Genomic DNA, 21,660 nt, shown 5'->3' on the forward strand with positions numbered 1-21,660 from the left:
GGAGGATTTTCAACATCACCTTGCTAGCATGTGAAAAAAAGCACGATCGTGCGGTAGTTGGAACAATCTTTGGCACTGTCTTTCTTTGGGATGGGGATGTAAACTGACCTCCTCCAATCCTGTGGCCACTGCAGGGTTGTCCGAATTTGCTGACATAATGTATACAGAATGTTAACAGCGTCGTCATGGTTGAGGTTTTGAAGCAACTCAGCTGGAATGCCATCAATTCTACTAGCTTTGTTCTTAGCAAGGCTGGCTAGGGCCCATTCAACTTCACTCTTCAGTATGCCCGGCTCGAGATCAGTAGTCACAACCGTCTTATGTTGGGTTTGCACATCCGGCTTCTTCTTGTACAGTTCTGTGTATTCTGTGCCACCTCTTCTTTATCTCTGAGGCTTCAATGAGGTCTCTGCCTCGTTTGTCCTTTATCATGCCCAGCTTAGCACAGAAGCTTCCTTTGATATCTTTGATTGTCTTATACAGAGCTCTTGTGTTCCTGAATTGGCTGTTGTCCTCAACTGCTTGGCACTGTATGTGGTAGCACATGCAAAATAGAGTAGCCAATCAATTTTTCTCCCTGCAGTAACTTGCACTTATGCCATGCTTCAGACTTTTCGGACTTTGTTTGAGAAACCATCATGCACCTCGTAGAAACGCATAGGGCGCTTATTCAAGTCATAGTTTTGAACTGCACAGAGCACAAAGCATAATTATTAGACTAAAATAGACACTGGAAGCAGTCTTTATGTGATGTAAAAGTGTATTTGTTTACGTAACACTCTGTATTTACCTCCCATGTTTGTTGATGAGAATTTAGAAAGAAAAAGTTAGCTTTTCTTATCACATCCCTCAGTTTCTCGCTGCTGTTGCCGTGATCTACATCACAGATTTTGGCAACCTGGAAGGAGCAGATAACATTATGGCATGTTTAACTTTCTATGAGAGCTCGTGTAGGGATGATGCTCTTGGCGAAGTTGGCCGAGCACTAGGACGCATAGCACTTGTGACCTGGTGTTCGTGTTCGCTTTATCTTGCTACTACAGTCGAACCTCCATACAACAAAGTCCTACTTGCAGCCGAAAATTTCGTTAAATCGCGAACTTTAGTATGTTGAGGTTCCCATTCTAGCTGCCCAAATAAAATAGGTTAATGGAACACTGCTAGTAGATGGGAACTCGTAAATTGACGAATTCAGGAATTAAGCAGTAAATTGTAGCGGTAGTAGCACTAAAAAGGGTACCGGATGTTTCGTATATCAGGGGGATAATGGGTGGAAAGATGGACGGCTTTTGTAAAAAAAAAAAGTCTGCTTCTTCCCACATTTTGAATCCTTCCCTCAAACTGACACCGATATGGCGCAAATGCAAAGTGCGGTGTCTCTAAGCTAAAGCTTTAGTTCTCATTCCATTGTCTCATCTCATCCCAGTTCTCATCTCATTGAAATAGCTGATACATGCATGCGATGCACAAGGACTTTGTTAACTCAAAAGTGCAGCATAAAATTACTTCGGTAAACGCGAAAAAGATACATGGTTTTCAATAGGGCAGGGATTGGGAGATAAAAAAATGCGTTATATCGCAAATTTTATTACATTTAGGTTCGTTATACCGAGGTTACACTGTATTTGGTGCTACCGTCAACTGTCACGAAATCATTGGATTGTACTGTGATGTCAGTAAATATTGTTTGAAGTGAACAGTGCTGCTAAGAACTGGCCTCATGATCATGGCTCTGTGTACTACATGAAACTGGCTTAATGGCGTCTGGCACTGCTTTCTCTTGGAACACTGCACCACTAAGTTGCTGGTGCAGTTTTTGCTACTGCCTTGCCGGAGAGGTGAGCTGCGATATGAGTCTGTTGCATAACAAAAGCTGGGCAGAACTGCATAGTGTTGTCCTGTGTCAGTAACCTAAGTCATAACCAAATTGTGTGAATTACCTGGTCAGCAGTGCATTGGCATCTTGAATTGTCTGGTAAATCTTGCATTTAAAATTCGGAACCACCCGATATTTTAAGGTTAACTGGAAAATAAACTCAAGCAACATGGAATATGCCGAGTTGTCATTGTTTTACTATATTCAGTTTGACTTGTAGACTTGTAGGTGTAACTGGTGCATGAAGGCACTTTTTACCATGTTTTCATTTTACGTGCTTTATATATTACTCTGCTGATTTATTAGTGGACACATTTATCTTTTTGTTTCAGACATCCCAGGATAATGAAAACTTCATGAGGACGTGCGATCCATTTTTCGGTAGAAAAGCTCTTGAATCGTCAATTGCTACACCTCCATCTGGTGTGCATAGTATGCCGCCTGTGGTACCCCTGTCATCTATGCCAACAACTGTCTCAACTGCTTCTGGTATGCTTTCAACTAGGGTGCTTTCATCGTACACAAATTCAGGGCCTGCACGTACGGGTAGCGCACCTGCAGTTGCTTTGGGACCACCTCCAGCTGACATGCCTCCGGCTCATATGCTTCCAGCCCATATGCTTCAAGCCAAGGTGTTTTCATGCGCTGCAGATTCAGCTGGCTTGGTAACAAATCGCATGACAGTCCCCAGAGTCTCATCACCTGCATTATGTCAACTCTGTATGGCTTCAGCTGGTATGGTGGCATCTGGCACTGCTTCACCTGCCGTGGATCAGTCTGTTGTGAATGCATGTGTTGCAACCACTACCAGTGAAGGTGTCCTTGGCACGGCTTCAGCCAGCGTAACTGTTCCGGGCATGGCTCTTTCTGGCTTGACTCCTGGCATGACTGCTGATGATGCATTCATTACTTCTGCTGATATGTCTACCTCTGTCCCAGCTCCAGCCGTCACAACTTCGGCTGGTTGGGCTGGAGCCAGCATGACTGCACCTCTATTCACTCCAGCAGTCATGGCTACATCCTACATGCCTACCCCTGGCGTAACAGTAGCTGGCATGGCTTCATCTGCTGTAGCTTTATCCACCACGGCTCCACTTAGTGTGCCTCTACCTGACATGGCTGCCGCTGGCATGACTTCGTCTACCATGTCTGCAACCAGCGTGTCTCCACATGTGGCACCAGCTGGAATCACTCCATTTGCCATGGCCCCATCTTCTATGGCTTTATCTTCCATGGCTTTGCCTGGCATGACTGCGGGTGGCATGACTCCATCTGCCTCTGCTCCACTTGGCATGGCTGCTGCAGGCATGGTTTCGCCTGTCTTGGCACCAATCAGCATGGCTCCACATGGAATGGTGCCAGCTGCCATGGGCATGGCTTCACATGGGACGGCACCAGCCACGGGCATAGCTTCTCATGGGGTGGCACCAGCCACGGGCATGGCTTTGCATGGGATGGCACCAGCCATAGGCATGGCTTCACGTGGTATAGCACCAGCCATGGGCATGGCTTCACGTGGGATGGCACCAGCCGGCACGGGTCTGCATGGGATGGCATCAGCTGGCATGACGCCTCATGGAACTGCACTAACCACCATATCTTCAACTGGCATAGCAGCTGGCACGGCTCAACCTAGCGTAGCTGCAGCCAGCATGATTCCACCCAGCATGGTTTCACCTCGTGTGGCTCCGCCTGATGTGGGCACACCTGGCATGCCCACAGCCTGCATGGCTGCTTCTGACGTGTCTACTCCTGGCTTTACTGCAGTAGGCATGGCAGCAGCTGGCTGGACTGCAACAACTATGGCTGCACCTGGCTCGACTCCAACCGTTCTGTCAGTACCTGGTTCCACTGCAACCGGCATGTCAATACCTAGCTCCACTCTAGCGTATGTCATGGCACCTGTCTCCACTCCAGTCAGCATGATTGCAAACAGCATGGCAACACCTGCCTCTGCTTCAAGTAATATTGCAGTACCTACTTCTACTCAAACCAGTATGGCAACAGCTGGCTCGACTCCGGCCAGTACTACAGATGCCATGGCTACACCTTGCACGGAGAGCATGAGAGCATATGATCCTGTCGCCAACCTTGTACCCAGCGCGGCTCTGCATGGACTGAATTTATTTGGCTTGGGTACACCGGGCTTGCCTGCTGCTTTAGCTTCACCAAATTTGACACCTGGCGTGGTTCAAGATATATCTGAACAGCAAGTGAATCGACCTTCTCGCCTTCTGTCACCAGCTACCGTGCCTCCAGCGGTCGTTCCTGAGGGCAACAGTTTTCATGTGATGCTCTCAGTGGTATACAGCCCAACGGACTTCTATGTTCAGATTATTGACCATGCGAACACTACAGCCAAGGTAGGAATGTTACCTGCTTTCTTTTACTACCTTATGTGTTGAATTCAAATCTCATTGGGGCATACTTACATACTTGCCCTAAGGAGTAGAAACGCCAAAATATAGTTCTGTGTTCTTTCTTTGAAATGATGTGTAGCACTTAGGAAACTTTGATAGTTGTGTGGGTTATGCTAGCTAAATAATTTATTTTTTTGTTTCGTGCTGTCTGGATTTTAACTGCGGAACAACTTCTGTGATGTAACTGATGATTTTAGATCAGATGAGGAATACAAAAACCAATATGATCGCTTCGTCCTCCATTTTTATTCACACTTACTTTTAGCAAACGTGCCTGAGAGTTCTAATCACAGAAATAAAATGAACGCACAGAAATTATACAGTAAAAGCTCGTTAATTCGAACTTCACGGGACCAGGAAAAAGTTCGAATTATCCGATGTTCAAATTATCAAATGGCCTCGAAAAAACTGACACGAACCATTCGTATTACAGTAAATGTACAGTATTTATTCCTGTAACGAACTCACTCGCATAATGAACCCAGCCAGCCCCGATTTGTGCCAACGAATCCGAAAAAAAAAAAAAAAGGCGTCAGTCGTTAGCGCGTCCCTCTGTTTTGCACCCTCACCATTATGTCTACGACACATTTCTTGGCTGTGAGCCAAGATGCTGCCCAGTGATAACGGCGTGTTTATCTTTTGACTTTAGCTCCAGCAGGGGGAGGGGGGGGGGAGCGAACTTGGCAAAGTGCCAGCGCTTGTCCGGTTGTGCAAGCCTCAAAACGTTCGCTTTATCATGCTATGAGCGACTGGGGCAGGTGCCCTCTACTGCCACTCCAATCATAGGAACGCGCGCGATAGCAGGAAGCGGCTTTTGAACTTTTGAAGCGAAGCGTTTTGAAGCGTTGCTAAAAGCCGGCGCCATGATCGCGGCTGACTCTCGTGCTTCCGTTGACAACTGATGGGTGGAAGGATGGATGGCTATTGCAAAAAAAAAAAAATAAAAAAGTTTAACCCATAGTGCTCATCCGAGATCATAGCCTTTCATGGGCATTGGCTGGGACCGCGGTGACAGTACTTATCCATATTTTCAAATTAGCAGGGTTTGAATTAACGAGTATTTAGTTGCGAGCTACAGAGGTTGCGCAGGAGAGAGAGCAGGAAGCCGCCGCCGCAGCCACGCACTGATCTTGCCGCTGCCGCCGTCCCCTCCCTCCAACGCCGCCGGTGTCCGCGCTGGTCATGGCGCCATTTAAGTTTTACCCACTCTTCCATGATTTTACCTGGTTCCATCTTCTGTCCCCGTTTTGAATGTGTGCAGCCTCTAATTATGCCTTCCAATTGCAAAGGTGTTTCTTTACGTTTTTTTTTTTTTGCCTCATGATGTGCGCCCAGACGCGGCGGTGCATAATTCGAATTATCCGTAGCGGAACCGACTCGTGTTCGAATTAACGGGCTTTTTTATACACAGATCTTTTGGAGCTTGGCCGGACCAAGTAGTGTAGTTTGAATTATCCAAAAATTCGAATTATCTGGGTTCGAATTAACGAGCTTTCACTGTATCACAGTTCTTGCATCGCTCAAATAAGCTGAAATCGTTCCTTATGTGAGCCTTCGCACTGTAGTTAAAACCAAGGTGGCATGGGAAAAGATTGCTATAAATTATTCAGCTAGTATAGGTCAATTTTGCACTGCAACATGTACTGTTGTCTTGCCAACCATTATAAAAAGAAAAAGCATGCGTGCAAAAATTTGGGGCCTGCTTCCTTAAGCTGCAGTTCCTCTTAGATCTAGGCGCATGAAATCGCATACTCAGCTTCTATTAAACGTCATTTTTTGGCGTCCACTTGCCACATTTTGGCTAATTGTTAACGTCTTGGCTAGTGCATACCTCTCATTGTGAAGATGTTAGAGAAAGCGGCCATGAACTACGATGAGCATCGTGCATTTGCAAGGAAACTGCATGCTTAAGCGGCGGCGACACGTCAAAAGAGGCATGCGGAGCAAGCATGCTTGCAGATGCTGACATGCCCCAGGAAAGAGCAGTAGTACCTTCCATTGCTAGGAACGCCAGCGTGCCTCCGTGATGCCCCACCACCATCCCATTCAAGGGTGCTGGTGCTATACTGGTGACTGTCCAAGCCATGCGAATATGCCTGTCACTTATTGTTATATGACTCAGCCAGGGGTCTGAAACTTCCATAGAAGCCATTGCCCCTCATTTAAGGTACTCGTGCCAATGAAAGCCCATTGAAACGTTGTAAGAAGCTTTTTTGTCATGCGCGATTCGAACCACCACCAGTGAAAAAGTAGTACATCCTGATACCGGCGGCTTGGACTGCTTGGCCACCACCGCATCCTACGGGACTGCATGCATGCTGAGGGATTCATTCCTTTACAATCATCAGCTTCCTTCAGTCGCTAGGTGCGCTGTAGTATTTGAAACAAAAACTAGCAAGAGTTTCCTACCCTTGGTTAAGGTTCTGTGCAGCACAGGAACTTTGCAGCTTGGGCTAGCCATAGCCATTTTTTTGCATGTGCCGCAGCCACTATTGCCGCTTGCACAGGTGGAATTGCTATGCCATTTCCATCATGCTGCACCTTACAAATTTCTTGGGGCCATTTTGTGCCATAGAAAACAAATAAAGCCTTCAACAATAGCTGGTGCAGTTCCACGCACCACAGTAAACTGGGCACTAGAGCTTATAGCTTCGACCTTATATCAACTTTTGGCTTTTGCTTGGCTACAGCTTCACTGAAGCCATTTTCATTGTGGAGGAACTTCTTGGCTGGCAGTGGCTGTTATTGCTTAGACATCTTAAATATTGAAGAAAATGGCGAGAAAGAGGTACATTCTCGCTACTTTAATCAGGGCAGCTTACCATTAAAAACTCGCTGCAGGGGCTTAGTGGTTTAATCCAAGGATGCGAAAGAAAAAAAAAAGCAATGTGCCTGTGTGCTATGCGATGTCAAGTGTGCATTTAGAACCCCACATGGTCGAAATATTCGGACCCCCTCCAATATGTCATCCCTCATGGCCAGAGTCATTTTGGTATGCTAAACACCATAAACCCTGAATAATATCTACCGCACCCTCAATTTTCAAGGAATTATAATGTCGATTCTGTGGAGTGAAATGCAATAATCAGTTTAGCTCCAATGACCCCATTAATAGAGCTCCAGGTATAAAAAACAAAAACAAAAGACGAATAAATTTTTTGCTTGTGAAACTTCTCTGCGTGCAGAAATTGAAGTTACACATCATTTACATGGTTGTTTGCCCCACACTGACCACGTAAATGCCGATTCAGCGGTAAATAGCTTGAAAATAAACTTCCTGTAATATCTTATGGCACATCACACCAGAAGGTAAAACAATATGGCTGCCAGCATTTCAGTGTGCCAGCTGTTAATCAGCCCGGCTACATGCGAGTATGGTGAACATGAGGAAGATGTGTTGTGTAACGTATGATTCGAACTGCCTAATAAAAAAGTTTAACTGCTGAATGGGTAGATAGGCATTTAGAAGTTAGACTTAGAATTAATTTAGTTGCAAGCTTCAGAGGTTGCGAAGAGGCAGCCGCGGCCGCCAACCCCTACCCTCCGACGCCGCCGGCCGCCGCGCAGGTCATGGAGCCATTTCGAATTAACGAGCTTTCACTGTAGGTGTAGTTATCAAATGGTTCATCCCCATCCCCCAAAAGTACCACAAAAGAAGCCGTCGAGTTTCTCTTCATGAAGTCATATTTTCGCGAGAACGGGTGCTTCGTATGTTGGCTCGTTGGCCATCTTTGATGTTTTGCCCCGTTGCACCCAGGCACTGATCATATTTTCATGCCGCGAGCGCTCGTTAGTATGCCTGGTTGATCGCAAAATGTATTATGCGACCACAGTTTATCGAAAGTCGAACATAGTAACCTGGAATTCGTGTTATCCGGGAAAATATTAACCGGGAGAAAAATAGTGTAACTCTGTGGAAGATGTTTTATTGCCCGCAATTTCGAACATATGAAACTGGAAATCATATAAACCGAGACCATGTCAACGAGGTTCTACTGTAGTTGCAGAGAAAAAAAATATAAGATAGCCTCACTTAAGACTTGCGGCACTTTTGAACTTTTTTCTAGGAAATTGCGACTTCTCAGCATTGGAAATATGCCTGACATATGAGGGGCTATCAAAAAGTTTTTCAACCTTGGTGTGACTGACAGTGATTTCTCTATACCCTTTGTTTAGGTCATCTTATGATTCAAGCAGGGTCTATATACCAAGTTTTTCAACTCCCCCTTGGTCTCCATTAGTTAGGGGTGGCATCCTTTCACAATTTTTAATGAGTATCAGAGTTTGATAAAGTATTTGTCAAAAGAAGGAAGTTCAAGCAAAGAAATTTGCAATGTAATGGTGTTGTGCATGACAGTGAATGTCCTTCGCATACTATTGGTGCAAAGGGAATAAACTGTCTTGTGGATGTGCAAGATAACCCATGGTCAGATTGGGCTCAGCACTTGAACCGACTTGAATTTCTGAAGGTGCCACAGAATTGAATGAACATTTTATATTGCTATGATCACAGAATCATCTGTTATAGCATTTTGAGGGATTCGGCGCGATAAGTGTTGCAAAAGGTTTTTAAGAAAGATCGGCACAGCTGTATGTGCGCATCAGTGAAGCATTTGCACCTTAATTCAAGTGACCCATTCATGACTTTTTCTCCCTCTTTGTGACTGTGGATGAGATGTGGTTTTACCAGTGGAAGCATGAAATAGTAGAGAGTAGAGGTGTCCTCTTTGGACACGAGTCATATTCATAAGTCTCATCTTACTGAGGCAGCCATTAAGAGAGAGTGACTTCTACAAACTGAACCACCCACCCACTTTTTTTTTTTTCCTAAAGCCTTCCAGGAAATTGGGAGTAGGGGCTAGGAAGGGTATATTGAAACATTTTTTTCAGAGCTGTTTTTTTTTTTTTTCTTCTTTTCAAATTGCAAATATTTTGATCATCCCTTATGCTCTTTTACACCAGGGTAAAAAAAGAAACTCACACTGTCTGTGAAAACGTTGCCTCTGCCATTATGGCATTTGTAATTTCTTTTTTTTTTTCTATATATTAGGTTTTTCACAAGACTAATTTAAGTAATCAAGGAAATATAGTAAATACATTAAGTAATCGAGGAAATTAAAAATCGGAAATATTTAGGCAGATTGATCTCTCGTGGAATCGCCCTTGAAATAAGCTTTGTTGGTCCCAGCCCCTGAATTTACAAACTCATAAAAGTTAGCTCCATTGCCGGTTTCCCACCTTGAAACACTACGAGCAAGTTGTCACTGGCATTCCCAAGACGTTAGTGGTGCTGTGACCATTGGTTGTTTGGAGGGGTGTATGTGTGAGGGAAACGGGCAGATTGGTAACTAGTAAGCTTGTTAATTGAATTGTGTGGTAGCTATTACAGGCACCTTGTAATTAGATTTGTATCAAGAGCAGCAATGTGCTTACTATGTGGGCCCTCTTCTGTCCTACCTCAACCCATAGGTCCTGGAAGAGCTGCAGCATCACCTGAACATGCATAGCATCCAGACACTACCTCCATCTGATCCTGCAGTGACCAGAGGTTCTTTCTGGGCCTGCTTTTATGAAGAAGACAGAAACTGGTACAGGGTACAAGTTCTTGACGTCTTGCTGACAGCAAATCACGCCGTAAGTATGACGTGCCATCAATGTGTGGCATTTCGATCTCAGCTTAATGGAAATTTCACTTGTTTTGCAGTATCAGTAGAACCTCAGTAATACAAATCTGTGTCATGAAAACATTTTGTATCATGTGAAATTACGTATCGTAAAAACGAACAAAATCCACATGTGGAAGTATGAAACATGCATTATACAGATTTGTTTCCGGTTGAGATCTATTTACGGCCACGCGCTGCATACAGTGGGACTGGTGATCCCGATTTTGTTGTGAGAGCCATGTGCCGCCACAAACTGCTTCATGTGGGCACAGGATGACTGTGAAGTCGGTGATGTACTCCTTGCACTGCTGTAAACTGCTTGGGGTGCGAACAGCATGACTGCCGATCGCAGATGCAATGATGCATGTGCGGGAAATATCGTTATTTCACATGTTACTAGGACTGGTGCCACTATACAGACAAGCGAAGTTCCTATAATGTGAGTGGCAAGATCAAACGGATAGCATTGATTAAATAATGGGGACATTGCCTCTAAACTTTTTGGGAGCCTTCATATTCAGCATATTGAAAGCAGGGCACTTCGTTTGGATTTCTCAAAGGGATCACTGCACCAGGCCAACTTGGAAGTACACTTTCTTGCTTGCATTACTCTTGTGCAGTCTTAGTATGCGAGTCTGTTATTTGGCACCCTGTAGGGCTCCTGTAGTAAACATGCTTGAATTCGTCCTAAATAATGTTGCTGCACTCACAGCTTGCAGTTACTGCCTTCTTATTTTTGTAGTCACCCCGCCTTGGCGGCTTTGTGATTATGGCATTTGATAGTTGTTCATTTGTTATCAAGGTTTGATTGTACTTCGCTATGTTCAGATTTCTGTCCGTAGGCCGCGACCTCAAAATTGTGTCCGTAGCAGTTGTGAGTAATTGAGAAGCGATAGAGGTTAATGAGTGGTGTCAGTGGATAGAGGGTGACGTTATGTTGTTGCCAAAAGATAATTAGGCCAATGAGCTAATTAGGTAATTGCGTAGAGGCAAAACACACAAAATCATGTCCGCAGCCGTTGTAATTGAAAAGTGGTAGAGGCTAATGAGGGGTGTCAGTCGATAGAGGGTGACGTAATGTTGTGTCCGAAGTAGAGCTGGAAAAGGGCATAGGAAGGGATTGGCACGCAATTTAAAAGTACCGAAGAATAATACCGGTTTCCACTGGGCGAACAAGAGCAACGAGCAGCCAGAGCAGCACACGAGAACACTGGGGACAAGCGTTCTCGTCTCTCCAACGGAACATTCAAGCTGCTCGGAGAGCAGCGTAGCGAGGTAAGCGCGTGACGTCAGGCGTCATGTGATCAAATTTTTCCCGCGCTTGCGTTCACGCTGCTCGGAGAGCAGCGTAGCGACGGGGAGCACGTGATGTCAGGCGTCATGTGATCAAACTTTTCCCGCGCTGCGTTGCCCGTAACCAGTCCCGATGTCAGAAAGCTCACAGGACTTCCTCCGTTCTCCCTTTAATCCGCCGCTGGCGACGGAGCACCGAGAACTGTTCTCGGCTGCTCTTGGGACCCCAAAAGCGTGCCTCCTCTGCCAATAGAACACAACGCTACTGCTCCTGTTCGACCACTGGTAGGCGCCGAAACTCGCAAGAGCACTTTTAGTACAGCTAAAAGTGCTCCTGTTCGCCCAATGGAAACCAGTATTAAATGGGTAAACAAGAAGTGCATATATGTGGTGTCAAGGATGTGACGTCATGCAACCAGAAGTAGAGCCGAAAAAGGGCATGGGAAGGGATTGGCACGCATTTTGAAAGTACCAAAGACTAAAATGGATAAACAAGAAGTGAATTAAGCAACTAGAAGCAACCAGAAGCAACCAATAGCAGCATCCGTGTTTTTGCATTACTCCAATGCAGACTCAGCAGTGCTCTTCAATTTTTTTATAAGGATTTTCAGGGCAAATAAACGAAATGAACATGAATTAGTATATCCGGATCTGTATCCTGAGCTGCTAAACTATGGTCATAAAAACTGTGATTTGTGCAGAGGCATATAGATTATTGGCTCGATTATTTATTTAGGCATCAAGCTTTTATGACAGCATATCAACTGAAGAGAAGCTGTCAACTTGTTTTTATGGTATTACTTTGTCAAGAATACTATCCACAGGACATTGGTTATCTCCCCTAGACATGTGTGCTTTATCGCATATAATCATTTTCACATAGATGGCAAACATGATTTGGGCAATGAAGGCAGTTACTTTTTTTTTTTTTCTCTGAGGTTTGGATATGGCATTGCACAGAACTGTGTGAGGCAGTATTATGTGGTACAGTTAAACCTCGATATAACAAAGCCGGTAAAATTGGCCACTTGTTAAACTGAAATTTCACAATATCGAAATTTGCTACGTTGCATGCAGAGAACCCTCCAGAACTTTTCACACACCATTCAGATGGAAAGCCTTGAATTGTGGTGGAATTGGCCGTTATGTGCGTGATGCGGACGATAGATGTGTATACCATTATCGCCGCCCACAGATCATTTTGCCGATTCGATGCAGCGTTTGGTCACTGGCAGCACGCAGTGGTTCCGTTGAACTTGGCGTACTCGAATAATGATAGAAGCACATGGATGTACGAACGAAAAATATGAGTAGGCTTTAGAACGGCATGACGCCGTCCCAGAATAAAGCTAAATGGCCAGTGATGCACACTGCAGTGTCTCAAATGGCGTGACACACCAGTTACAGAAATTAAGTTGTTCCCAAGTGCAGAAACTTGAAGGCTGAGAGTGGGCAGTGGTTGGCGGATAGTTGGAAAGGGGGGCCTGAGAGATGGGCAGAAAAACTAGTGTTGCCCACCATGGGGGAAAACCCTGCTTGGTGAACTGAAACCAATTTCAGGATGATTGTCGCAAGCGCGAGCATGCGCGTCTTTGTTCGCGTGCGCTCACAGCGTCTGAGTGGTAAGTTAGGTCAGGTAGACGGGTGTACCTACCTTTTCAGTTTATTATTGATCTTTATGAGTAAGCGCGGTAATTGGCTGCATCACAGGCGTAAGACTTGGTTGGCTGCGTCGCAGGTGCAGGATTGTTTTTCTTAAGTGTTTGTGTGTTTATTTTTTTTCATTGTGAATGCGTTTTCTTGCAGCTATTTGTACAAACACATGGGCATGCAGCACAACACTGAATGTCGCTTGGCAGGCCAACTAGCTGTCCAAGGTCTAGTTTTGAGCGGGTTGCAGTGTTGCGTGTGGAGTGCCCTTAGAGCATCTTTTGGGGTAGTACAGTCGACGACCGATTTTTCGGACACCCAATTTTTCGGACATGCTTGATTATTCGAACTTTTTCCCGACCCCAGGACATACCTTATAAAGTCAATGTATTACGCTACTCAAAATTTCGGACACTCTAAGGAGGGCTATTTGATTTTTCGGACATTCCAAGCGTCAGCCGGCCAACTGCCACACATTTTGAGCGGTGTCGCCGCCATCTTGTTTGTTTACTTTTTCATTCGATAGCCTCGAAACCGGTGCAGGCCTTGCCTGCCGCTCCTCCGCTAAACATGCTGGATCGGGGCTATATTGTTTGCCTAGCAGCTTCCGTTTCTGGGACGCCGCTGCTCACTGCCGGACTGCTTTTTTTTTTTTTTTTTTTTTCTTTTAGCGTGATCGTTTCGACTACCTGTTCCTATGTGTGTTTGCCGTGCGTTTCACATGCGTTGCTGAGCGTAGCGAGTAGGCCTAGTCATGGTCGATGCAAGAACTACGTTCTGTCGCAACTGTGACTCGCATTTAATTGAATCGATTTCAGTTCTTCATGAAGCTGTTTCCAGATATTATAAGGAATTTTTTTTTTTTTTTTTTTCGTGCAACGTGGCAGTGAGAAGGCACTCAACGGAGTCTGTGTTGTGATTCAGTGGTTGGTGGTTGTAGTGTGCCTCGGCAGTGGGAAAACCTACTCTGTCGATCTGCTTGGAGCACTTAGTATCTGCGCAGATGCGTGGAAGTCTGTAGCACCCACAACGCTGCGCAATTGCTTCCGCCACACGGGATGTTTGCTGAATGACGAGTCGGCTGCCTTGGACGAGGAGAGCGTCGAGCAGCTGTCAGGCAGCGAGCTGTTTATTCACGACCTTCGCACTGCTGGTGTCAAAATTCCATCGGCCGTCTCGTTTTCAGAGTTCACAGACATGGACCACGAGTTGGAACTGTGCGCTGGGCTCGTAGATGCAGGAATTACCGTATACACGCGTGTAATGGCCGCACTTTTTTATCCCGAGTTTGGGGTGAAAATCGGGGGGTGCGGCGATTACATGAGAAAAAAGATGACGAAAAAAATTATTTGCTGTGGTACCTGCCTTTATTATTGTCAAAAAACTCCTCGTCCTCCTCCACTAAACTCGTCGGGATCGTCGGGATTTCAGGCTCGTCCCGTGTCCAAAACATTACTCCTCGTCGTCGTCCTCCTTCTCCTCCGAACTCATCCGAAAGCGCGCCTCTGAACATTTGTTTTTCTGAGGGCATCTTCTTGGGAGCACCATCGCCGTACACATTTTTGTCAACGCTGAACTTTCGTCCAGCCGCTCTTTTTCCTTCTTCTTTCGTGTAGTGAATCACTTTCAGCTTAAAGTGAGCGGTATAACTAACGTATTTTTCCATCGAGGAAAAAGAAAATCTTCAGCTCACGAGCGCAGAACAAATCAGGGCAGCGATGCGTTCCGATTGCGAGATCGCATGTGATATGCTTCGGGCGATCGAGGAAATGGCTGTAAAATGGAGGAGCGAACAGACTTGGATTGGACTGGATTGGATTTGCTGGCCTTACCCTTTGTAACGGAGGTGGTGGCCGCTGCCCCCATGCTCGACTTTTTTTTTCCTGAAATATTTTGTTCTTAATTCTTATTGGCAATTCTACTTCTAGCCTTACGCTTCATTTTGGCTTTCACTTGATTTTTGGGCCCCGCCTGGCGGCAGTAACCACAAAACGTTCCATATTTCTTGCACTGCACAGTAGACGGCACTGCCCAACTTCCTGAAACTCATGGTGCGGCTTTTACTTTGGAAATTTTTTAAAAGTTTTTTTTCCCAATTTTCATTCTAAAGTTCGGGGTGCGGCCATTACACGCGTGTATATGGTATTCGCCAAGTGCTTGTGGAGTCTGAAAGCGACGACGACAGCTCACCTGCAGCAGCGCAGCCGACGCAAGGTGAGCTGATTCAAGCGAAATTCAGGTGGACCTGTTAGCACGGAAGCGGAGTGTGGTGCAGAAAAACATTCATGACTTTTTCCAGCCTCAAAGTGAATAATAGGCAATACATTTAGCTTTTTTGGTGCACTTCTGTTTTTTCGGACATTTTCGTGGTCCGTTGAAAGTCCGAAAAATCAGTCATCGACTGTACTTGGTTGGGATGGGATGTGTTCATGTGACGGCAGTCGTAGCATTGCAGATGACTCGGGGATTTTTTTGCCGCTAAAATGAGGCGGTCATGCCTTGTGGTTCAGTCATGCCGTTATCCAGTGTTCAAAAAGTTTTACAGCCAATAATGTATAGTTGCAGCTTGTCATTAAAATTTGAAACATTTAGTGCATACATTCCTTATGGAGTGCTTCTCTCGCGTTTGCTAAAATTTTGTTTTGCTTTGCAAAATTGCAAATATAAGGTGCATCAATAATTAACCAAAAGGATTTTATGTATGCTGTTTTTTTTATGTTGATGGTGTGACATTATTATTATGTGCATTAATTATTATCTGTTGCTGATTATACTAGCTCTCTATGGATGTAACCATGCTGTAATTTTCACCGAGAAATAGTGAAAAGACCCGACAGGAGCTGTCTATTTTTCTGTGGTAGGAAAAGAGCTCAATATTTCAGGAATGCAGTTGAATCATGGCAAGGAACTATCTTGTGTAACTTAAACAAAGCAACCAGAAATGGACAAAGTGAAATGTTAAGTCCGAGGTTGTGTCCCAATGTTTGAAAACGACAAAAGGCCCACTGAAACGGTCACCAAGAAGCCACTGATAAACGTGTTCAGTGTGTAGAACGAATCCTGTGTAGAACGAAATTTGCGGGCAGAGAGATTGTCGCTTGGCGGCGTCGCATGGAACTATTTCTTTAAGCGTGACGTCGCGGGTGAGTTGTCTGGCAACGCTTGCTAGAAGCTGCCATTCGCTGCGGCCACTGCAGCCATGACGTCACGGACACACTTCCAGTAGCCGCGAAAGTTTTCTGCTGGTGCGCTGCTCGAACTCTGTGTGGGCTGTTGTTACATAGCTCGCCGCCCTTATCGGTTAGGCCACTATTGCCCATCAAGTACAACAACCGAAGTGACGCAGTGATCGGCGGAATGAAGCTGCATTTACAAATATCTTATTTACATAACGTGATTTCAGGAGTACCGGAGTGTCATCCAACGAGTTGTCAACAGCACGGTCGAGCACTGCACGATGGCAGCACCTCCTCGACCGCCGTAAACACCGCCGCTGTGGCCCCTCCTCCCGCATACCGTATGCGAACGACACGGCAGATCACTAGCACCGATGTCCGAAATAAAGCGTGCTAAAATTTGTTCGCGTCTGGAATACTGAGCCAAATATCGAGTATGAAGCCCTCGTGAGGATCGCTGACCAGCAGCAAATTGCTGGTAAGAGCGATAGCCGTGATACAAACAGGTTTCTGCTCAAGCCAGCTGCCGCTGGTGCATTTCGGCTCATCCGATCTGCTCGTACTAACTCTGCGATTAATGCGTCGCCATAGTTAATCCTATGATTATTTTACTATGGCAGGATAGGATTCACAATAAGGCAGTTTCACAAGTAGACGATTTACGACAGCGTTGATCAATTCCTAAGCACCGACTGCCGCGGCTTCGAAGCAAAACAATTTAGGCCTAGCGACAACTAGGGATGGTCACGCACGGCGTTGTTGTTCGCCGCGCTCACGCGCCCCACCCCCGCAGTAATTGTATAACGTACACCAGCCTGCTCGCGGCATCCGGTGCTGCAAGCGTTGCGAACTCGTGCTTTCGTAGCTAAGGCCTCTCGTTTTTTGACATTCTGCTCAGCAACACGCCGTTCAAACGATACTGCAGGTAAAACAAGGCTTCAGTACGCAGTCGCTGCGCTGTCGGCCGTAATCGAAGACATCGGGCGGCACCATATTCTATATATCGATCTTTAAACATGATACAGTGGGCAAATGAATAACTTTGTGAAGCAGACCCGCTCGCACGTTTCGCGCACTTGGACGCCGACGAGCAGCCTCCATCAACAGACGCTGCCATGACCTCGGTTAGCGACGCAAACCGAGGTCGCCAAGCTAGGTTTGCGATAACCGCGGTTAGTTGTGCAATCATGGTTTTGTCCGTCGTGTAACATGGGCTAACCACGGGTTCGGGTAACCGCGGTTACAGTAACCATCGCTGAGCGAACTGGTGAACTCCTCAGGCGCCTCAAGCGTGTGCGAGCGAGGACGGGTTGACGCGAGTATGCCTGCGAGCGAGCGCGGGGCAGCCGGAAGTTCGTCGAAGTGACGTATTTCTGGGTGGAGCTTTGAACTTGCTTGTATTCTTTATTTTTTTATGACTCCCTTCGGCGTACGAGTTGAAAGGGAAAATTGGAAGGGTCATTTTTAGTTGCCGATATCTCTGGTGTTGCAGAAGCTAGATCGAAAATTTTTGCTGGAGAATGATGGGTGATTCAATATCTAGCAGTGTTATGGCGTTGTTTACCCTTCTTGGTGACCCATTTCTGTGGACCTCTAAGCTTGTGGTGTAGGAGTCACGATAATAGATACGCCCTCTGATACTCACAGAGCTCCTAAGGCATTTTAGGCCCATATAACTCAATGTGAAGCTGAGTACAGTAGAATTTCATTGATGAGAATTCTTTTATAAATTTTCTCTAGAAAATGAGCCTGAATGCCACAAGCATATATTATGTGGGGGTAGTTATAGAGGCATCATGGATGTAGGAGAATTTGAATTTGGTTGTGCACCTTGCAGTTATTGTATGGCAAGAATTGTTAGCATTATCATCTTTCCTATTTTGCACTGTCAGTTGCCACTGTGATTTAGGCTTTGAAACTTTTGGAGGTACGTTCAAGCATTTTGCTCTCTGTTGTCCTCACATATGTTGTGCAATTTTGTGCAGAAACGTTTCCGGGTCCTCTGTGTGGACTATGGCAATCGAATCACAGTCAGCTCCACGTACCTACGATCACTGCCATACAGCCTTTCAGGCCTTCCTGCCTGTGCCCATCGCCTGGCACTTGCTCACGTGGCTCCGAGGGATGGCCTCATGTGGGATGCGGTTGCTACTGGGACTTTTGTCCGCGCGACTGGCTTCAAGGATGTGTATTTTGCTGAGAAAAAAGGCGAAAGAACAATCAGGTAGGAAAATTTATACCTGTCTGCATGTTTATTTACACACTTACCTTGCGCAAAACTGCCTGGGACTTATTTTGCATCTTTGCTGTCTAGACTCTAAGGGATAGGAACACCAGTATTTTTTTCAGTGATGCATAGATACAACATTAGATAACATGAGTAGCTATGGGAACTTGCTAGGGGTGTGCGAACATTCGGGTACAAATCAAATATGTTCGTTAATCAAAAAACTGGTATTCAGAATAGTCAAAATTTACTGAATACACTGAAAGTTTCTGAATTCACCGCACTTTATTCGGAGTTTTTCACTGCACTATGTGCTTGACTGCAACGCTTGACCGCGTGGGCTGTACAGTGAAGCATCCTCAAAATGCAATGGTGCCGTTTTATGAAGAAGGCCTTCCCGACAGCGTGCATAAAGTGAAGCACTTGATAAAACAGGGAAAAAAATATAATTCTCTCATGGGTTTCATCTCAATTGCTGATAAACATTGTGCAGGTGTTCATCAGGCAAAATTATTGTGATGCAGAGTTTTCAGAAGCTTTTTAGGCTATTCAGTAATTCGAGCTTTCAGTTCATTCGAGCATGTTTTCTTGTCCCTTGAAGACCGAATTAACGAAAGTTTACTGTATTCAGCAACGATACGATAGCTTCACCTGGTTTCATGCAGGTCCTTCCCGTACAGTAAACAGGCATATGGAATTCTTTATGAAGTTGATACTTGTAGTTTTTTTTTTTTTTTTTTTTGCAAACACCCATGGTAAATCTGAAATAAACAAAAAGGAATAATGTCTGCTGTTTAAATTTTTTTTTTTTCACTGATCAGGCAGTCGATATTAAAATGCATTTTTTTTTCCCATATTCGTATCCGAATCGTATTGAAAACATTTATTACAGTGAAAGCTCGTTAATTTGAACCTAATTTGAATTTTCGGATAATTCAAACTACATTACTCGGTCCGGCCAAGCTCCATAGAAATCTGTGGATGCAAAAAGTCCGGTAATTCGAATGCAAGTCTGTTCCGCTACGGTCAATTCTAACTATGCTGTGCAGCATCGCACCTGGGCGGCCTGGCACGTAGCACGAGGCCAAGAAAACGCCCCTGCGATAGGGCTTTATAGTTACAAGGATGTGCGCGTCCTAAATGGGGACAAAGATAATACAAGGTGGCGGCGGAAGAGTGGGTATAACCTAACAGTTACAGTGGGTTTTTTATGCGCTTCCATCGTGGTTTTTCCACTGCTGCCAAAATATATGCTCATCAAGTGCGCCATTCAGTGCCTCGTGCTGTGAAGCCTCACACGCGATCCAAGCTGCATGTGAAGACTACTGCCGCTACCGCGTCGCAACGGGAACGGTGAATTATGGCGAGGAGTCAAGGCCGCTGGCACTCTAGCCAAGTTCGCCCCCCCCCCACGGCTAGAGATGACGTCAAAAGGTATTCATACGGTGATATCGCTGTGCAGCATTTTGACGCTCTGCCAAGAAATGCGCTGTGGACAGCACGAAGCGGAGAGACTGCTAGCGACTAACGCTTTTTAATGTTTGAACGTTGGATAATTCGAACTTTTTTCCGCTCCCGTAAAATTCAAATTACTGAGCTTTTACTGTATTTGCGCATCCCTTAGAATTACCAACACCAGTGTATACCATGCTTACTTAAATGTAATGCCAGTTTTTTGTTACTGACAGTAGAAGTGAAAAGTTGCCTCTCGTGTTAGAAGACTGGAAAAGGACTTGAATTTGAATGTTTCGCAGACATAACAATAGAAGCTTGAAGCCACCGCCCTTTTGGCTATAGGCCTTGTGTATCAGCTTCATGCATGCATATGGTGCCAACTGGTACTTGCCAAGGAGAAAGAGTTGTTTGGATGAGATACCACTAACATAGTGTCCTGATCTCAACATTTTTTTCTGCTGCAATAAAAAAATAATTCACAGTAAAACATGCTACTCTAGTTACTGTTGCATATCTGGTTGTCACACACAGCTGACGTTGGGGACTAGCAGGTTGTCCAAGGTTTCCTTTTTTTTTTTTTTTTTTTTTTTATGCCTGTGGTGGAGCATATTGAAGTTTACATTTTCCCCTAAAGGCATCTGAAATACACGAGCGTCATATGTTCTACTGCTCGTGCTGTCACAGCTGCTTGGTCTACTGATGGAAGACTGATGCATGGGTGGTCTGTGGCAGCAATGTGAGGCAAACTAGACTTGGAAATTAAACAAAGCTTGCCATATTGTGGATTCAACCCTTTGCTCAGCAGAGGGATATGCTCATCACACTTTTCTGCCCTATCTAATGGCGCTTAGCAGTTGAGCAGAGCAAGTCCCATTGCATCAAGTATCTGTTTACATTGTGCACTTCCTGGGAGCATTTTTTGTTAAACTCATGTTGTACTAACCTAATATAGCATGTCTTATTAACATATTCCTTTCCTCCTCATTCAGCATCACACCTTTATCGCTTCTTTCACCTTTTCCCAGCATAAACAACACTGATGAAAGAAATGTGTCGTGAGTAGAATTTTTCTTTCTTGCTCTGGAGTAAGCACACAGTAGACTCCTGTTAAGACAAACTATTTTATGGCGATTTCTGAAATGTAACGAACTGTGTGGGAATATATAGTTAGTACTCCATAGACTCATAATAAAATACAGTTGACGACCGATTTTTCGATTTCTCAATGGACTACGAAAATGTCCGAAAAATCGTGCAGTCCGAAAAAACAAATGTGCACCAAAAAAGCTAAATGTATTGCCTATTATTCACTTTGAGGCCAGAAAAAATCATGCTGTTCTGCACCACGCTCCGCTTCCGTGCTAACAGGTCTACCTGAATTTCACTTGCATCAGCTCAGCTTGCGTCGGCTGCACTGCTGCAGGTGAGTCGTCGTCGTCGCTCTCAGACTCCACTAGCACTTGGCTAATAATTCCTGCATCTACGAGTCCAGCGCACAGTTCCAACCCGTGGTCCATGTCTGTGAACTCCGAAAACGAGACGGCTGATGGAATTTCGACACGAGCAGTGCAGAGGTCGTGAGTGAGCTGCTCACTGCCTGACAGCAGCTCGACGACGCCCTCCTCGTCCAAGGCAGCCGACTCGTCAATCAGCACAAATCCCATATGGCGTAAGCAGTTTCGCAGCGTTGTGGGTGCTACAGACTTCCACGCATCGGCGAGCGTACTAAGTGCTCCAAGCAAATTGAAAGAGTAGATTTTCTCACTGTTGAGGCACACCATAACCACCAACCATTGGATCGCAACACCGACTCTGTTGAGTGCCTTCTAGCTGCCGCATTGCATCCAAAAAGATAAATAAAAAATTCTTATAAAATTCAGAAACAGTTGTTTGAAGA

At 45.3% G+C, this 21,660-nt stretch overlaps 1 protein-coding gene across 10 annotated transcripts in view; it reads left to right on the forward strand.

Moving 5' to 3' along the window:
- Positions 1 to 21,660, forward strand: part of LOC146202865 (uncharacterized) — an 87,377-nt gene that overhangs the window by 42,483 nt on the left and 23,234 nt on the right. For 3 of the 10 annotated variants that reach the window (XM_084588387.1, XM_084588388.1, XM_084588393.1), the window contains exons 12-15: positions 2,209 to 4,239; positions 9,766 to 9,930; positions 18,067 to 18,305; positions 20,753 to 20,818. In XM_084588387.1, coding sequence (XP_084444513.1) covers positions 2,209 to 4,239; positions 9,766 to 9,930; positions 18,067 to 18,305; positions 20,753 to 20,818 — 2,501 coding nt within the window. Of the gene's footprint in view, positions 1 to 2,208; positions 4,240 to 9,765; positions 9,931 to 14,091; positions 15,078 to 18,066; positions 18,306 to 20,752; positions 20,819 to 21,660 lie in introns of those variants that run through there. The other 7 variants (XM_084588391.1, XM_084588392.1, XM_084588394.1 and 4 more) reach the window with 4 other exon arrangements.

Source organism: Amblyomma maculatum, chromosome 1, assembly GCF_055883805.1.
Source record: "Amblyomma maculatum isolate TAMU_Amacu chromosome 1, ASM5588380v1, whole genome shotgun sequence".
NCBI lineage: Eukaryota > Metazoa > Arthropoda > Arachnida > Ixodida > Ixodidae > Amblyomma > Amblyomma maculatum.